Source organism: Nematostella vectensis, chromosome 3 (assembly GCF_932526225.1).
Source record: "Nematostella vectensis chromosome 3, jaNemVect1.1, whole genome shotgun sequence".
Lineage (NCBI taxonomy): Eukaryota > Metazoa > Cnidaria > Anthozoa > Actiniaria > Edwardsiidae > Nematostella > Nematostella vectensis.
Window position 1 is genome coordinate 14,481,352 of NC_064036.1, and position 18,163 is coordinate 14,499,514.

At 41.5% G+C, this 18,163-nt stretch overlaps 1 protein-coding gene and 1 long non-coding RNA gene across 2 annotated transcripts; both read left to right on the plus strand.

Annotated features, from left to right (window-relative positions):
- Positions 1 to 1,271: 1,271 nt before the first annotated feature.
- Positions 1,272 to 5,080, plus strand: LOC125561389. The gene is made up of 2 exons (XR_007307415.1): positions 1,272 to 3,432; positions 4,998 to 5,080. It is a non-coding gene; the product is annotated as an uncharacterized LOC125561389 (long non-coding RNA).
- Positions 5,081 to 8,779: 3,699 nt separating this feature from the next.
- Positions 8,780 to 17,550, plus strand: LOC125561126 (uncharacterized protein DDB_G0271670-like). Its single transcript, XM_048724464.1, has 11 exons — positions 8,780 to 9,398; positions 10,100 to 10,200; positions 10,376 to 10,419; positions 10,509 to 10,663; positions 10,863 to 10,953; positions 14,551 to 14,837; positions 15,539 to 15,639; positions 15,815 to 15,858; positions 15,948 to 16,102; positions 16,302 to 17,167; positions 17,482 to 17,550. The coding sequence occupies exons 2-11, from the start codon at positions 10,135 to 10,137 to the stop codon at positions 17,548 to 17,550; spliced, it is 1,878 nt and encodes a 625-aa protein (XP_048580421.1). The 5' UTR covers positions 8,780 to 9,398; positions 10,100 to 10,134.
- The last annotated feature ends 613 nt before the right edge of the window (positions 17,551 to 18,163 follow it).

The following is an 18,163-nucleotide window of genomic DNA, read 5'->3' on the forward strand; positions in this document are numbered from 1 at the left end:
CACCATCGCCGTGATCCTAGATACTAATTCCTCAGATACTAATTCCTCAGATAATAATTCCCAGATACTAATTAGGGTGGAAAAGGGGGGTATGGATCACCTTTTCACAGACCGAAAAAAGACTTTCACGTTTCACTCCAAAGTGCTACATCTCGCTTCACGGGAAGAGTTGGATCACGTTTCACGGACGTCGAAATTGAAGATTTCGCGTTTCTCGCATTGAAAAATGGCAAAATCTCGTTTCAAGAAAAAACCCTTTACCACCCTGACTAATCAGAATCTAAACAGATACTAAAAGCGCTCAGTTATTACAGTAACTGCGCTACATCGCAACAATCTGGAGAGTTAAATGGCGTTTCACGCTCAACTGGATAGCGCAATATCTATAAAAATAAGTGTCCGATTTCTCAGAAATGAGTTACTAAGAGCTGGGTATGATAATTGGATTGGTCTCTGACAAAACATGCAAAATATAATATCCATAATCAAAGCTACCGACGATTATACCCAAGAATATTGATAACATAGACTAAAAAGATAATTAAACAACTTTTTCCGATTTCCCTATGAATAGCACCCATAAGATCTTCCTAAATATGGGGCGATAAAAGTGACCATAATTTTTTACGCAAATATCATTCTCGACCCGCGATCAAAGATTTTTCAAAATACTGTTTTCTGGCACTGGCTGATTCGGGTGGTACAAAAAACAAAATTCTGTTTGCCTTTTGTGTGAAATGCTGGTCAAAGAATATATCTCTACAGTTTAAAAACAGTACGGGTTTGTGTCGTAAAATTACACATGCGCCATGTTGATCCTGGGGTTAATAAAGTACCGCTAAAAATTAATACAAACAGTTAATAAAAAACAAGATGTATCGTCTTCTCTTCAAGCAATCAATTTATACATGTAACGCTTGATTCATAATAAGGTATGTAAATCGCGCGGTGCAGAGCCAAGAACCTATACTTTAGCTCAAGCTATAAAACCAGGTTCCGCTTTCAATAATTTCACGTTTACTGTCAGCAAGTAGATTGCACGTCAAATACCTAGAAATAAAGTAATATTTTCACGCGGGGAATTGACGCAAGGTGGCGGGTTTCTCAATTGTACTTGACCCTTGTAGGAGTCCTCACTGTTTCCAAGTGATACTCTAGAATCGTAAATCGAGCGCCTATTTCCGTTCCGTACGCATAAACTATCGGTAGAAAGTTGGATCTGACTTCTCGAGCAGGTAACTCTAGGTAACGTCTAAGTGTATTGAGACTCTGGTATAGCCAGGTTCGGTATTAAAAAAGCAAGTGCAAATAATTGGGGTATTGTGTCAATCATTGTAGTCACGTGTGAAACTTGCCATGGACACTAGCACAGCAAGCATGTGGTGTGTTACCACCGTTGCCAGTAGCGACCACAGCAGTCCAAGGGTAACTCGCTGGTACACCCACGTAGGAAGGCTTGTAAGTTTTTGTATGATTTTGTTTATTTGTTAAAACTGTTGAAAAAAGAGGTCCAATCTTACATGCTAAAAAAACATGCGGCATTATATAAAGCTTCATCACGTGATTAGGGTATTATATAATGTTTCATAACGTTTCATGTTCGTTATTATGTTTTTTTTATCTATTAAACTCCAATATTTGCCAGGGTACAACTTCTGTTCCCTGACCATACGCTTCAGGTTTGTTTGGTGTATTGCCCTGGGGTAGAAAGCCCCTCTCACGTTTTCAAGAAGGTCAACCGATAGAACAACATGTGTATTGAATATTGATGAGTGGGATTCCATGCGGTTTATAGCAAAGATGTCCTGAGGATGGAAGTTTCAAGATAGAATCAAATCATAGCAGGTGATTAATTGAGCGCAATCATGAACAATTCTACACGGCAGGCTAGACATTTCTATCTTCGGATTTTTTTAATAGTGTTCAACGAGAATCGAAAGAGATTGCGCCCGCCTCGTTTCGCTAGACCCACCAAAATATCTGTGGTTTGTGCAAAAGCTTCCCATTAGCGTCCCAGACAAGTTGTCTGTTTACATGAGCGGCCACTAAACTGACGACAGTAATTACTTTGCGTAAAACCCATTCTATTTTGCTATTGAAGTCTTGGCCTGTGCTTAGGACAGCAAGTATTTATCGCAAGTCGTTTTTGTAAACGAGCTGCTAAATACACGATTACACAGCCAGTTATACGCTTATTGCAGAAATAATCACAGATAGGGCATTAAATTATGGAAGAGGGTAAATGAAAGGCTACCGCTCATTTAGCTTACGCAAGACCTTGAGCGCAAGACCATATAGCGTTATTCTCAACCCATCACGTCTATCTGTTGGGATTATTTTTAATAAAGATCTTATTATTTTTACTGCTGATCGATACAATTTACTAAATTCCACTGCAAATGCTATGGCAAAGTATATCAAATTAAGCCATGGAATATCACTGTATTTAGAAACAAACAGATAAAATATAATGTAATGAGTCATGGCAACAATGTCCTAGCTGTGACTAGTGAATTCTTGCTTCACAGTAGGATAAAAACCATTCAATTCCAAGAAGCATCATAATTTGTAAAACTCAACAAGAGATCTATAGTCTAAACAACCGATGGAGCGTTACGTGAGTTGTCTTTTCAAATGACCTCCAAATTTTTCTTGATTATTTGATAATTTATAAACTAGTGCAGATATAGAGTGCTAGGAACACAATTTTTACGAAGAAGCCTTTTTTTAAGATTAGTATGGTATCTCTATTAGGCGATTATCCTTGGGCCCCGAGACAAGCATCCGTTGATATCTAAATACTGCAGCATTTTAATAAAAACCAAATATATTTCGGGCTCTATATAGTGGTTGCCTGAAAAGATGCAGCATTTTAATGAAAAGCAAATCTCTTTTGAGTTCTATATAGTGGTCGCCTGAAAAGAGGTTGGCTGCTTGATCAAGGTACCGCCAGTGCCATACTTCGAGAATCTGTGCCGTAACATCAAAGCGTCAAGGTATCAAATAAATGGGCAAATCTTATACGTTAACATTCGGTTCAGTTGAAAATCTTTGAAAATTCGATTAAGTTGAAAGTATTTGAAAGGATGCGTCATCGAAATTGCCCGAAGGGCAGACTACAATTGTAAAGCAGCATGAAACTTGAGATAAAAAACATGAGTCAAACTTTGTTTTGGTTATAAATTCCATAGCAGTAAAACTGTCGGTGTCCAACCAACTGCATAGGGGAGGGCATTGTGTTCTAGTGATCCGTGCGTGTCCAATAATGCATACCGCAAAATACAAAAATAAGCAGCGAAAACAGTTCGGTGTTCATTCTCACCAAGTGCTGTTCAGGTAGAGTGTGGGAAATGGCTAAGATGAGGCGCATCTGTGTGGTTGCGCTTTTGATTTCATTCGCTATTTCCGTCAATACACAGAACTCGACAACAGGTAGGTGCGGTTCGATAGCTATTTTGAAAGTCTGTTTTCTGCGCGGTTCACAACATTCTCAACAAGGCTCAATGCTCGTCATTTCAAGAGTTATGTAACCAGCCAGTGGTTAATGTCTTTCTTGCTTTGTACGGGACTTGCCGATACACTAAAATCCCGGGTTTTGATTGTTTTTTATTCTTATGTAATCAAGTGGTTAAAGTATAAAAAGTGTTCACTTATCTCTCTCTCCTCGCTTGTCTTGTCTCGTGTTTTTCACTCACGCTTTGCTCCCTCTCTATGTCACACACTCCCTCTCATATTACAATCATGGAATCAAAAGACTATTCACAATTTGTCACACGCTGGCACCAAATCAGTTCTGGTCAGCTTGTGACTGAGACTAATCTTGCAAGCTGCTAGAAAAGGTGAATTCATTTATGATTTTCGTAAAATTGCGATTAGAAGTGTATAGGGTATCATGTTTTCACAACCTGCATTTAATAATTCGTAAAAGTTGCATTGCAAGTTGCAGAAATGCAGTTTATTGATTGATATTTTACTATTGTCGGACTGTTTCGTAATCCAAGCGATATCTAGTTGGGGATGTTGATCTGGTCCTTACCTGAAAGTTTTACTACTAGATATATTTATACGCACTGCAAAAGGGGAGCCCCACACCTATTAATGTTCGTATCTATAGGAACAACAGAAACAGTTAAAAGCAGTCTGTTAGATATCCAAGAGCTGTTATAAAAATATGTGAAACTTCAACAAGTGTGTTGAACTATCTATAAATCCTGTAATTTCAAATCAAACGTAGGCCTCAGTACCCAGGCCTTTGGACGGATAATTAGTGTCTAATATTACCTGCAGTATATACAGTTGATATCAGCTAAAATCTTTCTTCTTTTTTATGGCCGAGCACGTTTGCCGAATAATGTTTTGCTTTCAACAAAGTAAGATAAATATACTTTGAATTATTTTTCATGGAATGAATGCACCAAGATTGAACTAATGGTAATGGTGTAACAACTCTTTTTGGAATGTAGGCCCATAAACGGTAAAAAGATTTCTTCTAGAAAATGTAAGGACAAACAGAAGGTTTGGAACAGATGTGAATGACGTCATTGCAAATTTGACAATTTGGGGTGAACAAAAACTTGAGGCATCTGACGACTAACGGAGTTCCAAATATTGTAATGACTAATGAAGCCATCAATAACGTCATCGTTGTGGAATTAAAGCTTTCCTGCTGATGTTATTTTCATCTTGTAATATTTTTGCCTGTATGTCATATCTACAATCAATAATTATTTATATATACTCGAAACGAGTCCTATTTCAAAAGACTTTGAAATCTCCGGATTTTCTTGCCTATTTAATTTTAAGTATTTATGATATATTTTTGTAAATAATAACTGACTCAGCATAAAGTATTATTCCATTTTCTTCAAACACAGCGATTGATATTTGGTCGAATTCTATAAAAATAAATAGGGTTTGCCTTTGCCTTACACTGTAGATTAAAACCTAAAATCACCCTTTACCCAAAGTTAATACGACCTTATTATCGATTGTAACAGCCACTTCGATAATAACGTCATCTAGCAGTGTGGCGCCATCTACAACAGACTCCAGTAGTGTGACACCATCTACAACATCGAAATTATCTAGCAGTGTGTCTTTATCTACAACATCGACATCATCTAGTAGTGAGTCACCATCTACAACACCGACATCATCAAGCAGTGTGACACCATCTACAACATCGACATCATCTAGCAGTGTGACAACATCTACAACATCGACATCATCTAGCAGTGGGTCACCATCTACAACATCGACATCATCTAGCAGTGGGTCACCATCTACAACATCGACATCATCTAGCAGTGTGACACCATCCACAACATCGACATCATCTAGCAGTGTGACACCATCTACAACATCGACATCATCCAGCAGTGGGTCACCATCTACAACACCGACATCATCAAGCAGTGTGACACCATCTACATCATCGACATCATCTGGAAGTGTGACACCATCTACAACATCAACATCATCTATTAGTGTGACACCATCTACATCATCGACATCATCTAGCAGTGTGTCTTCATCTACAACATCGACATCATCTAGCAGTGTGACACCATCTACAACATCAACATCGTCTAGCAGTGTGACACCATCTACAACATCAACATCATCTAGCAGTGGGTCACCATCTACAACATCGACATCATCTAGCAGTGTGACACCATCTACAACATCGACATCATCTAGCAGTGTGACACCATCTACAACATCAACATCGTCTAGCAGTGTGACACCATCTACAACATCAACATCATCTAGCAGTGGATCACCATCTACAACATCAACATCGTCTAGCAGTGGGTCACCATCTACAACATCGACATCGTCCAGCAGTGGGTCACCGTCTACAACATCGACATCATCTAGCAGTGTGACACAATCTACAACATCGACATCATCTAGCAGTGTTACACCATCTACAACATCGACATCATCTAGCAGTGTGTCACCATCTACAACATCGACATCATCTAGCAGTGTGTCACCATCTACAACATCAACATCATCCAGCAATGTGACACCATCTACAACATTGACGTCATCTAGCAGTGGGTCACCATCTACAACATCGACATCGTCAAGCAGTTTGTCACCGTCTACAACATCGGCATCATCTAGCAGTGTTACACCATCTACAACATCGACATCATCTAGCAGTGTGACACCACCTACAACATCGACATCATCTAGTAGTGTGACACCATCTACAACATTGACATCGTCCAGCAGTGGGTCACCATCTACAACATCGACATCATCAAGTAGTGTGACACCATCTACAACACCGACATCATCTAGCAGTATGACACCATCTACAACATCGACATCGTCCAGCATTGGGTCGCCATCTTCAACATCGACATCATCTAGCAGTGTGGCACCATCTACAACATCAACATCGTCTAGCAGTGTGACACCATCTACAACATCAACATCATCTAGCAGTGGGTCACCACCTACAACATCGACATCATCTAGCAGTGTGACACCATCTACAACATCGACATCGTCCAGCATTGGGTCGCCATCTACAACACCGACATCATCTAGCAGTGTGGCACCATCTACAACATCAACATCGTCTAGCAGTGTGACACCATCTACAACATCAACATCATCTAGCAGTGGGTCACCATCTACAACATCGACATCATCTAGCAGTGTGACACTATCTACAACATCAACACCGTCTAGCAGTGTGACACCACCTACAACATCGACATCATCTAGCAGTGTGACACCATCGACATCATCTAGCAGTGTGACACTATCTACAACATCAACATCGTCTAGCAGTGTGACACCATCTACAATATCGACATCATCTAGCAGTGTGACACCATCTACAACATCGACATCCTCTAGCAGTCCAACATCTTCCACAACATCGACATCATCTAGTAGTGTGTCACCATCTACAACATCGACATCATCTAGCAGTGTGTCACCATCAACAACATCGACATCATCTAGCAGTCCAACATCTTCCACAACATCGACATCATCTAGTAGTGTGACACCATCTACAACATCGACATCCTCTAGCAGTCCAACATCTTCCACAACATCGACATCATCTAGTAGTGTGTCACCATCTACAACATCGACATCTTCGAGCAGTGTGACACCATCTACAACATCGACATCGTCCAGCAGTGGGTCACCATCTACAACATTGACATCATCTAGCAGTGTGACACCATCTACAACATCGACATCCTCTAGCAGTGTGACACCATCTACAACATCGACATCGTCTAGCAGTGGGTCACTATCTACAACATCGACATCGTCCAGCAGTGGGTCACCATCTACAACATCGACATCATCTAGCAGTGTGACACCATCTACAACATCGACATCATCAAGCAGTGTGACACCATCTACAACACCGACATCATCTAGCAGTATGACACCATCTACAACATCGACATCGTCCAGCATTGGGTCGCCATCTACAACACCGACATCATCTAGCAGTGTGGCACCATCTACAACATCAACATCGTCTAGCAGTGTGACACCATCTACAACATCAACATCATCTAGCAGTGGGTCACCATCTACAACATCGACATCATCTAGCAGTGTGACACTATCTACAACATCAACATCGTCTAGCAGTGTGACACCATCTACAACATCGACATCATCTAGCAGTGTGACACTATCTACAACATCAACATCGTCTAGCAGTGTGACACCATCTACAATATCGACATCATCTAGCAGTGTGACACCATCTACAACATCGACATCCTCTAGCAGTCCAACATCTTCCACAACATCGACATCATCTAGTAGTGTGTCACCATCTACAACATCGACATCATCTAGCAGTGTGTCACCATCAACAACATCGACATCATCTAGCAGTGTGGCACCATCTACAACATCGACATCATTTAGCAGTGTGACACCATCTACAACATCGACATCATCTAGCAGTGTGTCTTCATCTACAACATCGACATCGTCCAGCAGTGTGTCACCATCTACAACATCGACATCATCTAGCAGTGGGTCACCATCTACAACATCGACATCGTCCAGCAGTGTGACACCATCTACAACATCGACATCGTCCAGCAGTGGGTCACCATCTACAACATCGACATCATCTAGCAGTGTGACACCATCTACAACATCGACATCCTTTAGCAGTGTGACACCATCTACAACATCGACATCGTCTAGCAGTGGGTCACTATCTACAACATCGACATCGTCCAGCAGTGTGTCACCATCTACAACATCGACATCATCTAGCAGTGTGACACCATCTACAACATCGACATCATCAAGTAGTGTGACACCATCTACAACACCGACATCATCTAGCAGTATGACACCATCTACAACATCGACATCGTCCAGCATTGGGTCGCCATCTACAACACCGACATCATCTAGCAGTGTGGCACCATCTACAACATCAACATCGTCTAGCAGTGTGACACCATCTACAACATCAACATCATCTAGCAGTGGGTCACCATCTACAACATCGACATCGTCCAGCATTGGGTCACCATCTACAACATCGACATCATCTAGCAGTGTGACACCATCTACAACATCAACATCCTCTAGCAGTGTGACACCATCTACAACATCGACATCGTCTAGCAGTGGGTCACTATCTACAACATCGACATCGTCCAGCAGTGTGTCACCATCTACAACATCGACATCATCTAGCAGTGTGACATCAACATCGTCTAGCAGTGTGACACCATCTACAACATCGACATCATCTAGCAGTGTGACACCATCGACATCATCTAGCAGTGTGACACTATCTACAACATCAACATCGTCTAGCAGTGTGACACCATCTACAATATCGACATCATCTAGCAGTGTGACACCATCTACAACATCGACATCCTCTAGCAGTCCAACATCTTCCACAACATCGACATCATCTAGTAGTGTGTCACCATCTACAACATCGACATTATCTAGCAGTGTGTCACCATCTACAACATCGACATCATCTAGCAGTGTGGCACCATCTACAACATCGACATCATCTAGCAGTGGGTCACCATCTACAACATCGACATCATCTAGCAGTCCCACATCTTCTACAACATCGACATCATCTAGCAGTGGGTCACCATCTACAACATCGACATCCTCTAGTAGTCCCACATCTTCCACAACATCGACATCGTCCAGCAGTGTGTCTTTATCTACAACATCGACATCATCTAGCAGTGTGTCTTTATCTACATCATCGACATCATCTAGCAGTGTGTCACCATCTACAACATCGACATTATCTAGCAGTGTGTCTTTATCTACAACATTGACATCAACTAGTATTGTGACACCATCTACAACATCGACACCGTCAACTGGCAGCTCTAATACAGAAGGTATTTGACACGGCAGGTGCCAGATACCAAAGTTTTGCTATGCAATTTATGCTATTGCATGAAGTTATTGTTAAGATTATTAAACACTTTAATTCACAGGATAGCTACAGCTTAGCTGAAATATTGTGATAATATCTTTGAAAATATGAACCTGTATTTAAAATGTTAAGCTATTACCAAACAAAACGCAAATCCGCGTAAGATGACGCAAGTTTTGCTACTTGTCGTCAGCATAAATAGGAAAAACCTTGATGAAAATAAACTTGTGAATTTGCATTTTTAATGTAAAGCCTTGGACAAACAAAATGCAAGTCAGCGCATAGTTGTGTTACGTTTTGCTACTTGTCGAAAGCATGGTGTACAGGGGCTCAAAACAGCCGACTTAAATCACATCTTTCGTTTCGTTTAGCCACTTCATGGCAATTAACGCAAGTCGAAACCTGCGACAAGTTGCGCTGACTTGCGTCTTGTTTAGCCAGCGCTTAATTCTAATAAGTTTTGCTTCGGTGGTGGTTTAATGTAACTTAATGCTTTCCCAGTTTCTAACTAGTTTTGTTTTTGTTTGTACAAAAATTCGTGCCCGACAGAAGGGGTAAATGAAATCATTTATAAATGAAACTCGACCTTCCCCTCCTCACCAACAATATCTGCAATCGTATTGATATTGATAAGATTTGATGTATTAATTCTATTTCTTTCAGTGATTGTTGAATTTGGATTAAAACTCGAAAACTTGATGTACGAAGAAAACATGAAGAACGAAAGTTACTGCAGGGAGAAATTAAGTGGGGTAATAAATGAGGTAAGCATTTAATGGTTAATGTTTTAAAGCTTTTAGTAAGATACCAGGAATATTGAATTAAGTGATATGTATTTTATATTTATATTTATTGCAGTATCTTTTTGTTATATTTAGTATCACTTCGATTGGCTATCATGCTTCAGCAATTTGCTTTGTTTACCACATATTATGACAGGTTGAAAAGAATGGTAATACAGCGGTCAAGAAAGTGGAGTGCTTGTAAGTAAGCAATCACCCTATTTGTGATGGATCTAAGACTTGTTTTCATAAAGCTGATCTTCTGATATTCTTTTGATAATGATATTTAGGCCAGGCAGCGTTATTGCCAACATGGAAGTAGCAGTTGCTGACGAGCAGGCAGCCAACACATTCGTACAAACAATGAATGAAACTGTGAATTCAGGTTCGATTGGAAATTTCACGGTTGATTCGAATTACCCATTGGGGGCTAATATCACCATCAGTAAGTATCAACTTTACCCTTCGATATCACTTCCAGCCCAAAATGCTATATCAATTGCTTTCTTGTGCAGCTATAATCTGTATCGTTATAACTGCAACTCACCTTAGAGAACCTCTGTTACCACTAGTATTGCTAACAATGTTTCTTTCTCCTAACCTTTTGTATAAACAAACCCTGATTGTTTCTATTCAATTCTTAGCTAATTCTACGTCATCATCTATTATGGCATCAACGATGGCAATCACCATTTCGACAATGACATCCACTAGCAGTGTGGCACCATCTACAACATTTACACCCACTAGCAGTCAAATATCTTCCACAACATCGACATCGTCAAGCAGTGTGTCACCATCTACAACAACGACATCATCTAGCAGTCCCACATCTTCCACAACATCGACATCGTCCAGCAGTGTGGCACCATCGACAACATCGACATCATCTAGCAGTGTGTCACCATCTACAACATCGACATCATCTAGCAGTGTGGCACCATCTACAACATCGACATCATCTAGCAGTGGGTCACCATCTACAACATCGACATCATCTAGCAGTCCCACATCTTCCACAACATCGACATCCTCCAGCAGTGTGGCACCATCGACAACATCGACATCCTCTAGCAGTCCTACATCTTCCACAACATCGACATTGTCCAGCAGTGTGTCTTTATCTACAACATCGACATCATCTATAAGTGTGTCTTTATCTACATCATCGACATCATCTAGCAGTGTGTCACCATCTACAATATCGACATCATCTAGCAGTGTGTCTTTATCTACAACATCGACATCATCTAGCAGTGTGTCTTTATCTACAACATCGACATCATCTAGCAGTGTGTCACCATCTACAACATCGGCATCATCTAGCAGTGTGACACCATCTACAACATCGACATCATCAAGCAGTTTGTCACCATCTACAACATCGACATCATCTAGCAGTGTGACACCATCTACAACATCGACATCATCTAGCAGTGTGACACCATCTACAACATCGACATTGTCAAGCAGTTTGTCACCGTCTACAACATCGACATCATCTAGCAGTGTGACACCATCGACATCATCTAGCAGTGTGACACTATCTACAACATCAACATCGTCTAGCAGTGTGACACCATCTACAATATCGACATCATCTAGCAGTGTGACACCATCTACAACATCGACATCCTCTAGCAGTCCAACATCTTCCACAACATCGACATCATCTAGTAGTGTGTCACCATCTACAACATCGACATCATCTAGCAGTGTGTCACCATCAACAACATCGACATCATCTAGCAGTGTGGCACCATCTACAACATCGACATCGTCTAGCAGTGGGTCACTATCTACAACATCGACATCGTCCAGCAGTGGGTCACCATCTACAACATCGACATCCTCTAGCAGTGTGACACCATCTACAACATCGACATCATCTAGCAGTGTGGCACCATCTACAACATCGACATCGTCCAGCAGTGGGTCACCATCTACAACATTGACATCATCTAGAAGTGTGACACCATCTACAACATCGACATCGTCCAGCAGTGGGTCACCATCTACAACATCGACATCATCTAGCAGTGTGACACCATCTACAACATCGACATCATCTAGCAGTGTGACACCATCTACAACATCGACATCGTCTAGCAGTGGGTCACTATCTACAACATCGACATCGTCCAGCAGTGGGTCACCATCTACAACATCGACATCCTCTAGCAGTGTGACACCATCTACAACATCGACATCATCTAGCAGTGTGGCACCATCTACAACATCGACATCGTCCAGCAGTGGGTCACCATCTACAACATCGACATCCTCTAGCAGTGTGACACCATCTACAACATCGACATCGTCCAGCAGTGGGTCACCATCTACAACATCGACATCATCTAGCAGTGTGACACCATCTACAACATCGACATCATCTAGCAGTGTGACACCATCTACAACATCGACATCGTCTAGCAGTGGGTCACTATCTACAACATCGACATCGTCCAGCAGTGGGTCACCATCTACAACATCGACATCATCTAGCAGTGTGACACCATCTACAACATCGACATCATCAAGCAGTGTGACACCATCTACAACACCGACATCATCTAGCAGTATGACACCATCTACAACATCGACATCGTCCAGCATTGGGTCGCCATCTACAACACCGACATCATCTAGCAGTGTGGCACCATCTACAACATCAACATCGTCTAGCAGTGTGACACCATCTACAACATCAACATCATCTAGCAGTGGGTCACCATCTACAACATCGACATCATCTAGCAGTGTGACACTATCTACAACATCAACATCGTCTAGCAGTGTGACACCATCTACAACATCGACATCATCTAGCAGTGTGACACCATCGACATCATCTAGCAGTGTGACACTATCTACAACATCAACATCGTCTAGCAGTGTGACACCATCTACAATATCGACATCATCTAGCAGTGTGACACCATCTACAACATCGACATCCTCTAGCAGTCCAACATCTTCCACAACATCGACATCATCTAGTAGTGTGTCACCATCTACAACATCGACATCATCTAGCAGTGTGTCACCATCAACAACATCGACATCATCTAGCAGTGTGGCACCATCTACAACATCGACATCATTTAGCAGTGTGACACCATCTACAACATCGACATCATCTAGCACTGTGTCTTCATCTACAACATCGACATCGTCCAGCAGTGTGTCACCATCTACAACATCGACATCATCTAGCAGTGGGTCACCATCTACAACATCGACATCGTCCAGCAGTGTGACACCATCTACAACATCGACATCGTCCAGCAGTGGGTCACCATCTACAACATCGACATCATCTAGCAGTGTGACACCATCTACAACATCGACATCCTCTAGCAGTGTGACACCATCTACAACATCGACATCGTCTAGCAGTGGGTCACTATCTCTAACATCGACATCGTCCAGCAGTGTGTCACCATCTACAACATCGACATCATCTAGCAGTGTGACACCATCTACAACATCGACATCATCAAGTAGTGTGACACCATCTACAACACCGACATCATCTAGCAGTATGACACCATCTACAACATCGACATCGTCCAGCATTGGGTCGCCATCTACAACACCGACATCATCTAGCAGTGTGGCACCATCTACAACATCAACATCGTCTAGCAGTGTTACACCATCTACAACATCGACATCGTCCAGCAGTGGGTCACCATCTACAACATCGACATCATCTAGCAGTGTGACACCATCTACAACATCGACATCCTCTAGCAGTGTGACACCATCTACAACATCGACATCGTCTAGCAGTGGGTCACTATCTACAACATCGACATTGTCCAGCAGTGTGTCACCATCTACAACATCGACATCATCTAGCAGTGTGACATCAACATCGTCTAGCAGTGTGACACCATCTACAACATCGACATCATCTAGCAGTGGGACACCATCGACATCATCTAGCAGTGTGACACTATCTACAACATCAACATCGTCTAGCAGTGTGACACCATCTACAATATCGACATCATCTAGCAGTGTGACACCATCTACAACATCGACATCCTCTAGCAGTCCAACATCTTCCACAACATCGACATCATCTAGTAGTGTGTCACCATCTACAACATCGACATCATCTAGCAGTGTGTCACCATCTACAACATCGACATCATCTAGCAGTGTGGCACCATCTACAACATCGACATCATCTAGCAGTGGGTCACCATCTACAACATCGACATATTCTAGCAGTGTGGCACCATCTACAACATCGACATATTCTAGCAGTGTGGCACCATCTACAACATCGACATCATCTAGCAGTCCCACATCTTCTACAACATCGACATCATCTAGCAGTGGGTCACCATCTACAACATCGACATCCTCTAGCAGTCCCACATCTTCCACAACATCGACATCGTCCAGCAGTGTGTCTTTATCTACAACATCGACATCATCTAGCAGTGTGTCTTTATCTACATCATCGACATCATCTAGCAGTGTGTCACCATCTACAACATCGACATTATCTAGCAGTGTGTCTTTATCTACAACATTGACATCAACTAGTATTGTGACACCATCTACAACATCGACACCGTCAACTGGCAGCTCTAATACAGAAGGTATTTGACACGGCAGGTGCCAGATACCAAAGTTTTGCTATGCAATTTATGCTATTGCATGAAGTTATTGTTAAGATTATTAAACACTTTAATTCACAGGATAGCTACAGCTTAGCTGAAATATTGTGATAATATCTTTGAAAATATGAACCTGTATTTAAAATGTTAAGCTATTACCAAACAAAACGCAAATCCGCGTAAGATGACGCAAGTTTTGCTACTTGTCGTCAGCATAAATAAGAAAAACCTTGATGAAAATAAACTTGTGAATTTGCATTTTTAATGTAAAGCCTTGGACAAACAAAACGCAAGTCAGCGCATAGTTGTGTTACGTTTTGCTACTTGTCGAAAGCATGGTGTACAGGGGCTCAAAACAGCCGACTTAAATCACATCTTTCGTTTCGTTTAGCCACTTCATGGCAATTAACGCAAGTCGAAACCTGCGACAAGTTGCGCTGACTTGCGTCTTGTTTAGACAGCGCTTAATTCTAATAAGTTTTGCTTCGGTGGTGGTTTAATGTAACTTAATGCTTTCCCAGTTTCTAACTAGTTTTGTTTTTGTTTGTACAAAAATTCGTGCCCAACAGAAGGGGTAAATGAAATCATTTATAAATGAAACTCGACCTTCCCCTCCTCACCAACAATATCTGCAATCGTATTGATATTGATAAGATTTGATGTATTAATTCTATTTCTTTCAGTGATTGTTGAATTTGGATTAAAACTCGAAAACTTGATGTACGAAGAAAACATGAAGAACGAAAGTTACTGCAGGGAGAAATTAAGTGGGGTAATAAATGAGGTAAGCATTTAATGGTTAATGTTTTAAAGCTTTTAGTAAGATACCAGGAATATTGAATTAAGTGATATGTATTTTATATTTATATTTATTGCAGTATCTTTTTGTTATATTTAGTATCACTTCGATTGGCTATCATGCTTCAGCAATTTGCTTTGTTTACCACATATTATGACAGGTTGAAAAGAATGGTAATACAGCGGTCAAGAAAGTGGAGTGCTTGTAAGTAAGCAATCACCCCATTTGTGATGGATCTAAGACTTGTTTTCATAAAGCTGATCTTCTGATATTCTTTTGATAATGATATTTAGGCCAGGCAGCGTTATTGCCAACATGGAAGTAGCAGTTGCTGACGAGCAGGCAGCCAACACATTCGTACAAACAATGAATGAAACTGTGAATTCAGGTTCGATTGGAAATTTCACGGTTGATTCGAATTACCCATTGGGGGCTAATATCACCATCAGTAAGTATCAACTTTACCCTTCGATATCACTTCCAGCCCAAAATGCTATATCAATTGCTTTCTTGTGCAGCTATAATCTGTATCGTTATAACTGCAACTCACCTTAGAGAACCTCTGTTACCACTAGTATTGCTAACAATGTTTCTTTCTCCTAACCTTTTGTATAAACAAACCCTGATTGTTTCTATTCAATTCTTAGCTAATTCTACGTCATCATCTATTATGGCATCAACGATGGCAATCACCATTTCGACAATGACATTCACTAGCAGTGTGGCACCATCTACAACATTTACACCCACTAGCAGTCAAATATCTTCCACAACATCGACATCGTCAAGCAGTGTGTCACAATCTACAACAACGACATCATCTAGCAGTCCCACATCTTCCACAACATCGACATCGTCCAGCAGTGTGGCACCATCGACAACATCGACATCATCTAGCAGTGTGTCACCATCTACAACATCGACATCATCTAGCAGTGTGGCACCATCTACAACATCGACATCATCTAGCAGTCCCACATCTTCCACAACATCGACATCGTCCAGCAGTGTGGCACCATCGACAACATCGACATCCTCTAGCAGTCCTACATCTTCCACAACATCGACATTGTCCAGCAGTGTGTCTTTATCTACAACATCGACATCATCTATAAGTGTGTCTTTATCTACATCATCGACATTATCTAGCAGTGTGTCACCATCTACAACATCGACATTGTCAAGCAGTTTGTCACCGTCTACAACATCGACATCATCTAGCAGTGTGACACCATCTACAACATCGACATCATCGAGCAGTGTGTCACCATCTACAACATCAACATCATCTAGCAGTGTGACACCATCTACAACATCGACATCATCTGGCAGTGTGTCTCTATCTACAACATCGACATCTTCAAGCAGTTTGTCACCGTCTACAACATCGACATCATCGAGCATTGTGACACCATCTACAACATCGACATCATCTAGCAGTGTGTCACCATCCACAACATCTACATCATCTAGCAGTGTGTCTTCATCTACAACATCGACATCAGCTAGCAGTGTATCTTCATCTACAACATCGACATCATCTAGCAGTGTGTCACCATCTACATCATCGACATCATCCAGCAGTGTGTCACCATCTACAACATCGGCATCATCTAGCAGTGTGTCACCATCTACAACATTGATATCGTCAAGCAGTTTGTTACCTTCTACAACATCGACATCCTCTAGCAGTCCAACATCTTCAACAACATCGACATCGTCCAGCAGTGTGGCACTATCTACAACATCGACATCCTCTAGCAGTCAAACATCTTCAACAACATCGACATCGTCCAGTAGTGTGTCATTATCAACATCGTCTAACAGTGTTTCACCATCGCCAACATCGACATCATTAAGCAGTGTGACATCATCTACAACATCGACATCATCTAGCAGTGTGTCACAATCTACAACATCAACATCATCGAGCATTGTGGTGACACCATCTACAACATCGACATATTCGAGCAGTTTGTCACTATCTACAACATCGACATCATCTAGCAGTGTGTCACCATCTACAACATCGACATCATTAAGCAGTGTGACACCGTCTACAACATCGACATCATTGAGCAGTGTGACACCATCTACAACAACGACATCATCTAGCAGTGTTTCACCATCTACAACATCGACATCATCTAGCAGGGTGTCACCATCTACATCATCGACATCATCTAGCAGTGTGATACCATCTACAACATCGACATCATCTAGCAGTCCAACATCTTCAACAACATCGACATCGTTCAGCAGTGGGTCACCATCGACAACATCAACATCGTCTAGCAGTGTGTCTTTATCTACAACTTCGACATCATCTAGCAGTGTGTCACCATCTACAACATCGACATCATCTAGCAGTGTGACACCATCTACAACATCGACATCATCGAGCATTGTGACACCATCTACAACATCGACATCATCTAGCAGTGTGTCTTCATCTACAACATCGACATCATCTAGCAGTGTGACACCATCTACATTACTGACATCATCT

Excerpts from the sequence above, each read along its gene's own strand:
- LOC125561126 (XM_048724464.1), top strand. The coding sequence starts at position 10,135 with ATGTACGAAGAAAACATGAAGAACGAAAGTTACTGCAGGGAGAAATTA. Across the intron at positions 10,420-10,508 it reads GTCAAGAAAGTGGAGTGCTT|GCCAGGCAGCGTTATTGCCA; the intron begins GTAAGTAAGCAA and ends AATGATATTTAG. Across the intron at positions 15,859-15,947 it reads GTCAAGAAAGTGGAGTGCTT|GCCAGGCAGCGTTATTGCCA; the intron begins GTAAGTAAGCAA and ends AATGATATTTAG.